The sequence below is a fragment of the Caretta caretta genome, chromosome 11, assembly GCF_965140235.1.
Source record: "Caretta caretta isolate rCarCar2 chromosome 11, rCarCar1.hap1, whole genome shotgun sequence".
In the NCBI taxonomy this organism is placed as follows: domain Eukaryota; kingdom Metazoa; phylum Chordata; order Testudines; family Cheloniidae; genus Caretta; species Caretta caretta.
The window spans coordinates 80,731,394-80,741,035 of record NC_134216.1 but is presented as its reverse complement, the minus strand read 5'-3'; the positions used below and the strand labels follow the sequence as shown (position 1 = coordinate 80,741,035).

Sequence of the window (9,642 nt, the reverse complement as noted above, 5' to 3'; positions counted from 1 at the left end):
AGAATTACAAACAATTAAATGTAATAATCAGAACGCAGAGAAGAGAGTGTCCAAAATCTGTGAGAATAAGGCCCTAAAATAGCTTTTCTCATGAACAAAGGGATTGATTTAATAAGCCATCCAATAACACAATCACTTTCCATAATATTTAACAGTTTTATTCCCTCTCTCTTTACTTATCCCCTTTCCCTTTCTTTCTCTCTCCATTTCCTTCCAGCATCTCCCTCCCCAGAAAAGCCCCATGTTCCCCTTTCCAGTCTTCAGCTTCTCCTCTCCCTACCATAGGCGCCGACTTCTACTGGCGCCGGTGGGTGCTCGACCCCTCTCAGCCCCTGCCCCACCCCGACTCCACCCCGGCCCCGCCCTCTCCCGTCCCTATTCCAACCCCTTCCCCAAATCCCTGCCCCGGCTCCGCCTCCTCCCCTGAGTGCACCACGTTCCCACTCCTTCCCCTCCCTCCCGGAGCCGGTTACAGCTGTTTGGCGGTGGCAAGCGCTGGGAGGCAGGCGGAGGAGTGGGAACACGGCGCCCTCAGGGGAGGGGGAGGAGGAGGAGATGGGGGGGCGGGGATGGGAGCTTGGCTGCTGGTGGATGCAGAGCACTCACTAATTTTTCCCCATGGGTGCTCCAGCCCTGCAGCACCCACAGAGTCGGTGCCTATGCTCCCTTCAACCCCCCATCTCCTCTGTCTCCCCCATGCCCCTCTCTAGAGCCATAGCAGTGTCATAGAGCCATAGAGTTGCAACCCATCTGAGCTGTCCCTGGGACAATGACTAGTTCAGTCCACTTCTGGTCCACAACCAGAGTGAACCCCAGTGGGATATTGCTACCCCTGACTCCACCTCCCCATCTCCAGGCCTCAGGGGCAGATTTTGAGCAGGACGCCAATGCCCACCCAGAAGAAGGGAAGGATTGTCTCCCCAGTGAAAGACGCTGACATGAAAGTAAAGATCAGGGTCTCATTACCAGTATCATAAAATGCCACGCACTCCGCTTCATAGTCCAGATAAACCCCAATCTTCTTAGGCCTCTCATTCAGGGGCATGGGAGTCTCAGGGGAGGTGAGAGCCCGGTACTGATCCCCACACCGCTCCACAGCCCAGATCCCCTGCTCAGGGTTAAATCTGATCCCTCCCTTCCTCCTCATAGACTCTCTGGCGACACCCACAGCCCAAAATCCCCCATCTCCCACCTCCACCTCCCAGTAATGTTTCCCCAAGGTGAACCTCTCGCAGCCCAGCAAACAGAAAGAATGGAATCTCTCTGGATTGTCCGGCACCTCCTGCCGTGCAATTCCACGCCTCACGCTTTTCCGATCCTCAGACACAACGAGCTGGGCGTTTGCCGTGTTTGGATCCATGGTCACATTCGCTGCAGTGGAGAGAGGGAGAATCAGGACGCTAAAGGCAGAGCCAGAGGTGCAGGAATGGCCCCCCCACTCCCCACGGGCCTGGCCCCCCCACTCCCCACGGGCCTGGCCCCCTGCCCCTTCTCCTCCCCCCAAAGGCCCGCCTCCTGGCCAGGCCAGAAGCTGGAGCCCGACCTGGGGAACCTCTGCAGCTGTGGGGAGTCGTGGACCCTCCCATGGCCCTGCCCCCCAGCTGACCCCCCATCCAAAGCTGATGGAGGGTCCGTGGCTCTTCGCAGCAGCTGCCCGGCTGTCGCTTACCATGGCCCGGTTGCAGCTCTTTGGCCCCCCAGGCCAGGCTGGAAGCTGGATCTGGGTCAGGGTAAGAGCCACGCGGGCAACTGTGGGGAGCTGCAGAGCCTCCACCTGCCTTGGTGGGGACCCAGGGGATGGGGACTTGGGCCAGGGGCTGCTCTCGCCCCTCTCCCCATCCCAGGTCCCAGCTTCTGGCTTGGCCAAGGGGGCAGGGCCTCTGGAGGAAGAGAAGGAGCAGGGGCAGGGCCATGGAGGGGGGTGCGGCCTCGTGCCCCCCCCCCCCCGCCCATCAGTTTTAGGAAGAAGGATCCATCACCCCTGGACAGAGCTCATCTCTGGGGGAAGGTTTGATCTGCCCCAACTGCTTCCTCCAGGATTTGCCCAGCTCTGAATGGGGAGGAGCTCCAAGATCTCATCAGAGTGCAGGGCAGAGTCACAAACCCGAGCAGGAACAGGTCAGTGACAAGAGCAAAAGGTCATCTGAGCCAGGCCTGAGATGCAGACTCTTTCCTCTCCTGCAGATGCCTCTCCCTGGGACCAGAGACCCAGGAATGCTGGGGATTTTATTCCCGTTTCTTTCTCATGGACAGAACCCCTGCTGTGCTTCTCCTTCCTAATATTTAAAGTCAGATCACACCATAACATGATTTGATATACCCCTAACTTAAGTTCAAGGCCAGGTAGAAAGGGATAACAGCCAAGAGGCCATCTCTACTAGAGGGAAGCGATCCACAGGAAAAGGGAATTAGGACAGGTTGAAGAAGCAGAGAGATAGTTTAGCACAAACAGTGCTTAAAGTAGATTGAAACACAATGGGCCGCTCTCACAACTAGAGTCGGTGACATTGTTAGGCCAAAACTTTTGTTGGTGAAAAATTCAGATTCAATAACACAAACATTTTCCAAATCCACGTCAGTTTGGCCAAATTGTTTGTTTAAGAGAAATAAAAATATTTAAAAAAAATCAGAATATTTTGTTTTGATATTTTAAAAACTAAACATTTTAATTTCTTTGGTTGGGAACAATTTTTCATTTCAAAATTTCCCTTAATCTTATTTTTAAAAAAGCAAATTTCCCTTAATCTTATTTTTAAAAAAGCAAAAAAACTTTATAAATGCTTAAAATAAAACATTTTGTTTAAATCATTTTTTTAACTCTCTACAAATTTTCATTTCTGATCTGACCCAAAACAAATTTGTCTTCAATTTTTTGAAATTGCCAATGAACTGAAATATCCACTTTTCACCCAGGTCTCCTCATGACATTATCTAAGGAGGAAGGAGGAGATCATCTGTTTTCAGCAGAGGAGAGGAAACTTCTCTCCTATCCACCACACCCCCCACACTCTCTATCCTTTAACCATCCGTGGACGTTACTCCAGTTCTCATTCGATGTAAGTCACTGCAGAGTGGTACCAATGTAGACCTAGCTCACTTCCAAGGTAAAAAGTTGGGGAAGCAGCTGTCCTTTGGCTGCAGAACTGACTGCAGCCATCACTGCAGAACTGACCTTACCATCACCTTCCTATGCTCAGTGGCTCTGGGGTCATCTCAGCTGGGAATTACTTGACTCTTCAAATGCATGGGTTGAATTTGCAAGCCATGTTCCCCTAACAATCATGTTCTGATTATTGTTAGTGATATTCCTGTGTATGCAGTTTGGAGGGAAAGCAGGGCTTATAATGGAAGCTCACTTGCATCCTCAACTACAGAAGACATAGGTGGCCCACAGCTGATTCAGGTGTCTCTAGCTTGGCATCCAGGTGGAATGAAAAGGGATTGAGAAGGTGGTATCACTTTTTCCATTTGAAATTAAATGTAGGCCATCTCCCATCCCGAAGCTAGATCTGACTGAGAATTCTCACCTTGTGTGAGGTCCTGGCATGGCAAAGGATAAGGCCAATATCCCATTTCAGTGTTAGTATAGATAATGCTTGTTGTGAATGAGTCAGAATTTCATGGCTGTCATGAAATCTATGCAGCTATCAAAGTTTGTTCATGGTAGCAATGTGGACCAGTGAAACTCACTCTATAGATAAGGTCCCAGCTGAGTTTCCTTTAATAGCCCATTTTTGCCACGGTTACAATACTTATATTAGCTTCAAAATTGGCTGATGAGGTCTGGCTTTTAATATTATATAAATAAAGCTGAAAACAAATAAACAATCAACAACACAGCAGTCAGCAGGACAACCCTATATGAAGACCAGTGTCCAGCATCAAAATGTAGGGGATTAAAGTTTAAATTTGAAAGTAGTTAATATGGTTTATTCTCTTTGGCAATCTAAGCACTGAAGCTGGGGGAATTTTTTTTTTCTGAAAAATGTAGATTTGGACTGACTGAAAGATTTCACGAATTTGTGTAAAATTCAGAGAATTCTTCTGGTCGGGAAAAAACTCTGAAAAAGTTGACACACTGCTTTTTCACATTTTTGAAACAAAACAGTTTGACTTTTTGGTTCAGAAAGATTTTTCTTTTTGAAATTTGCTTCAATTTTATTTTAAAAGATGTTTTAACCTTTATAGATTAATCAGCCATTTCTGGCCAAAAGATTTGTTTCATTCAACCAGATTTTTTCAACTTTTCAGTTTGCCCAATTTCTTTAAAAAAAAAATCATTTTGAGCCACCCTGAAAAGATTTTTTCATTTTATTTACAGTAGAACCTCAGAGTTACGAACACCCCAAGAATGGAGGTTTTTCATAACTCTGAAAAAATGTAATGGTTGTCCTTTCAAACGTTTACAATGTTCAGCTGACTTAATGCAGCTCTGAAATTTTACTGTGCAGAAGAAAAATGCTGCTGTCCCCCCAACCCCCCTTTTTTTTTTAGTAGTTTATGTTTAACACAGCACTGAACTGTATTAGCTTTTTTATTTAATTTTATTTTATTGCCTGATCATGCACTTCCAGTTCCAAATGAGGTCTGTGGTTGACTCGTCAGTTCATAAACCTGGTGTTTGTAACTCTGAGGTTCTCCTGCATGTATTTGTTTTCAGTACAGCTGGCAAACTGAAGAATTGGCTATTCACACACCTCCACTAAGCACATCAAATGACTGCCATAGAATCAAACTTTAACAAAAAATGACAAACTAGTCTTTTCCCCTGAAGACAGAGCTCCCAGTATAACCTGATCACTAGGATGGCTGACAATAAAAAAGGACAGACAATTTCCATCAAATCATACATCAGGAATAAGGAGGACTGTGTGGGGAAGGGGATGTGTTCAGTGCTTAAATTTGTGCCAGGACATGCCAGCGTTGAGCCCTGTCATCTCTAGGCTTGGCAGTTTGTAGCCCTGGTACCTCTGGGCTTGCTGCATCAATTATGAATGTAAAAAAAAACTGCTTGAGCCCTGGAACCTCTTTCATTACATGTTAAACACTGGGTGTATATAAGAGCAGACCCATGGAGCACCAGGTGAAACCCGTGTGGGAAGCATTTGTGCATCTTTGTCTTCTTCTCCCAGAACTGTGCAAATAACTGATTTTTAGGTTCACACCAAAAATAAATTTAAAAAAATCATTTTGGGTCAACCAAAAATCTTAAAATGTGTTTGTTTTGGGTTGAATGACATATATTGTTTGACACAGAATAAAACATTTTGTTTCACTTTTGAGGGTTTTTAAACCTGAAAAAAAAATGAAGTGAAATTTGAAATGAAAAGTCTTTTTGAATAAAAAAATCGTAATATTTCACTTTGGACATCGCCAAAATGGAGACTGGGGGAAATTGGGCTTGGAGAGGAGGATAGGAGGAGATTTGGGTGGAAGGGAAGAAATCTTCTTTCATGTTGCAGGAAATGTCTGCAGGCAGGGAGAACCTTGTGGGTGATTTGTTGAGTTCAAACTCAATAGAAAAATCCTACCTTGGGCCCAGACTTAGCCTATCAGTTTTCAGGCTAAGAATCACCTTGCTTTTGTTCTGTTGATCTCTCTTCTCTTCCTTTGTTACTTCCTTGCTCATACATTTTCTTTCAGGTATGTTTCCCCTTTTCTTCCCCTATCCTGACTCTCTCAGTCAGGTTCCTAATTCTCCTCTTCATAGCCTTTCCCTGATATGTGATCCCTTCCCTTCAAATAGCTGCTTCTTTCTTCCTCATTCCCCAGGGCTCCCTTTCTTTCATTCTTTTCCAATGTTCTTCTTCCTTCATGCTGACCTCCCCCTTCTTCCTCTTTCTAACCTTCCTGCCCGAGGATAACCTTTACTCGCCTTCTTTCCTGTCTCTCTGGCTCTGTCAGGGAGGCTCATGCAGTTTACTGTGCAGGCCATGGCGTTCATGCATGAACAGAAAGAAAGGAGCACTAGATGCAAGATAGTCAGGGAAATGAAAAAAGTTCAGTGAATCATGCACGATGTCCTGAGAAACACTGGACATGTCTGAGCCATCTGCCCCACTGTATTCACAATTACTGAAAATGTAAATCAGTTTGCTAGATTCAGTGACATAATTTGACCCTCTGCTCTGGAAGTTAATTTTACAATATACTTAAGGAGCTAGGCTATGGTTCATCCATATATATATATATATATTCAGGAGGAGACTAAGGATTTAGCCATTCTCTGGTTAGAGGCATCGCACTGTCAGGAATATACTGTTTATACATGTAATGCAATGGCCATAAGAATGACCAGACTGGGCTAGACCCAAGGTCCATCTAGCCCAGTGTCCTGTCTTCCGACAGCGGCCAGTGCCAGGTGCCCCAGAGGGAATGAACAGACAGGAATCATCCAGTGATCCATCCCCCGTCACCCAGTCCCAGCTTCTGGCAAAAAAAGAAATTAAGTGATTTGCCCAATGTCACACAGGAGACGGGATCTGAACTGAGGCCTTCAGAATTCTAGGTTAACACCCTAGCCGCTGGACTGTCCTTCCCCTATGAATGTGCAAAGAATAACATCAGGACAGCATCCCATTCAAGTACTACCTGAGCATGTATTATCCAGAAAAATGTTAATTCACTCCTCTCTGTGTTCCCAAAGGAAGATTCCCCAGCTCTACAGCTCACTTGGGGAACCGCCTTCACCATTCAAACTTCAACCAGAGAAACTATTGCGTTATTTCCTGTTTGTGTTTTGTGTTGTTTTAAACTATTTCTACCAAGAATAGGAGCAAGGTTCTCTCAAGGAAGTGAAATTTGGACATTAACTAAATACAAACTTTACTTACTTGGACAAACTAGGGCTTTTCTCCATTCTGAAACCAAGCAAATCAAATAAAGATGAGCACTCATGTGAATAAGTTCATTGTTAAGCTGAATCTGATTAATAAAAAAGGATGCATTACAGAAAAAAGAAGGGGGGAAAAAGCTTACCAAGTTCCCTTTGCAGTCCACCTAAATAATAATAATAGTAACAATAATTAAAACATCGGAAATAAAGACATTGTGGACGAGCTTTTCTCCCAAGAATAAATGAAGCCCGACTCCTTCATCAAAACCATCTCAGGCCAAGACTTTTTAATCAGTCTTTGGGAAACGATTCCCTTCCAAACCATGGATAAAGCACCTCTGAAATCTTCCAGTATCAATTATTCTAGCCCTAAGTGGGTTTAAAGGCCACATCCTATACCCAACCACTACACAGCGTGGGACAGGGGTTGTAGGCAGTGAAAATATGTAACTTGATGCTCACTGTAGACAAACTCCTTACCTACAGATAGTGTTGTATCTTCATTTTAGTGTTAAATTGTTGTCTTGTATGTTATTATCATGTTGTATCTGATCTGGGACTTTAGTACAAAGTCAAGGCCTGCGTGTGTGTGCTGGAGTTGGTACTCGCAGTGTTTCTATACATTTCTGTGATTCCATAAGGAAGTACTATAAAACTCCAGACTAGAGCTTGTCAAAACTCAGAATGCATGTCACACTGTTTCATTAGGTGGCTGAGAATCTGGACCAGCATATCTATTCAATACCCTTAGTTTTAATCACTATCTCACAATCTTTCTTGGTGACAAATCATTTGTTGTGTGTTTGAATTCAGCCTGCAGTTCCTGTCTGGGGAGAAAAGTAGATGGAAAATGTCACGAGAAGATGCAATCCATACAAAAATGAGAAAATATCACTTACTAATTTTTTCATTCAGTTCACCTTAAATAAAAAGAAAAGGAAAAGGCAATTAAAAATTCTCTTACAATGTTTGGAAATTTAAAGATCACTTTTCGTTATAGTCATTCAGCTCACGTACATAGGCCTTGAATTATTTCAGTGGAACTAATCACATACTTAAAGTTAACCATATGCAAGTGTGATGGCCACCATACTGTTTGATGCACCAGGCATTTAACTGGGGACCTCCAGAGCTAACAAAAAGACCAAATTGCTGTAGATTTAGCAAGGGTCTGTAGCAGACTCATATTGTATGTAGAGCAGTACGCAGGCAGGCCTGTAACACATTCACCAGTGGGTTGTATAATGCAGAAGGATCATGGCTGTTCATTGCTATTAATATCTACCTTCCCATGGTATTCTAAAGACCTGAATCTACACTGAAATCAGGGGGGCTGAATTCAACAGTTCACTCGCATGGCTCCAAACTCAGGATCAGGAGCTAAGATTACAGGTCAACAATGCATTATAAACACCCAATCTGACCAGCACTCAGGCACATGCATAAAGTTACTCATGCATGTAAGTATTTGCAGGCTTGGACTCTTAGGCACTGATGATACAAAGAGTGAGGCTCGTACGTAATTTTAAGCATGTGAGCACTCCCATTGACTTCAACAAGGCCACCTGTGTGCTGAAAATGAAGCATAAGTTTAAGAACGTGTTGGCTCAGAGCTCCAATATAATTTTTTAAAGATTTACAGTTTTGCAGAGCAAAGTGTCTTTAGGTCTGATTATTAATTGTTAGAGCTGGTGGGAAAATAGCTTGTGTTTGTGGGGGGAGGGTAAGTGACAATTTGGTTGACATTTTCCCTGCCCCTTTTTGGTCATTGGAAATAAAAATGATGATGATGGAAAATCAAAATTCAGAATATTTTGATTACTATTCCTCACAGCCCAGTACCCTTTGATTGCACTGGGAGTGGTTTGCGTGCAAGAAATGAAAGGTCAGACCTTAACATTATTATCAAAGTCTGGTTTTTATTCTGACATACCATTTTGTAGACAATGATTTATTACAAAGACCCCAATCCTGCAAATGACTGATCTGCTGTGCCCTCTGAATTGTGGCCAAAGTTAGTGCATTTGATTTTCAAATTGACATTATTCCTTTAATTAAAAACAACAACAATTTAACCGCGTACAACTTCATATGAGAGATTAGATTGGGAGAAAAATTGAACTTACTAATATTTTCAAGATGTGCCCCTGAAATAAAGCAAACAGAAATAAATACAAACTATTTAAGAGTTTTTTCAATGAACAAAGGTTTAAATATTTTTTCTCCATTTTATATTGATTCCTAGTGTCCAGATAATCATTAATTACATTTCTATCCATATTGTGGATTTTCTGGTTACAAGTGAAACTAAAAATTCAAAGGTTTACAGTTTTGAATTGTGTCTAGAAGTGGGGCCCAGTTCTGCTTCTGGGAGCCTGAGGCGTACAGAGATTGCAAGAGTAAGCCCTAAAATGATAACGGCTAACACCACATGAACAATTAATATTCATTCAGTTCTATAACTCAGTCTTTAGACTTTCTTCTTTCCTTATCCTTAATATGGATTGGTTTAACTTTCTTCTAATATGGCACATCTCTCCATTATATCCTTTCCCCTCCTTCTGTCACCAGAATTCCCTCTCTCTCTTCCAAGGTGTAGCCACTTCTGCCACCACTGAGAACAGCCGAGCTCCATCCTCTTTGGAACCCCCTTCAGGCAGTTGAAGGCTGCTATCAAATCCCCCCTCACTCTTCTCTTCTGCAGACTAAATAACCCCAGTTCTCTCAGCTGCTCCTTGTAAGTCACGTGCCCCAGCCCCCTAGTCATTTTTGTTGCCCTCCGCTGGACTCTCTCCAATTTGTCCACA

General features: G+C 43.6%; 1 protein-coding gene across 7 annotated transcripts in view; it reads right to left on the bottom strand.

Annotated features, from left to right (window-relative positions):
• Positions 1 to 377: 377 nt before the first annotated feature.
• The window catches only part of LOC125644668 (butyrophilin subfamily 2 member A2), a 63,660-nt gene continuing 54,395 nt past the window's right edge, over positions 378 to 9,642 (bottom strand). For all 7 annotated transcript variants that reach the window (XM_048868954.2, XM_075118206.1, XM_048868964.2 and 4 more), the window contains 5 exons: positions 8,962 to 8,982; positions 7,735 to 7,755; positions 6,979 to 6,999; positions 6,834 to 6,860; positions 378 to 1,371 (listed from right to left, as the gene is read on the bottom strand). In XM_048868954.2, the coding sequence (XP_048724911.1) occupies positions 860 to 1,371; positions 6,834 to 6,860; positions 6,979 to 6,999; positions 7,735 to 7,755; positions 8,962 to 8,982 (602 nt within the window). In that variant the 3' untranslated portion in view covers positions 378 to 859. The remainder of the gene's footprint in view (positions 1,372 to 6,833; positions 6,861 to 6,978; positions 7,000 to 7,734; positions 7,756 to 8,961; positions 8,983 to 9,642) is intronic.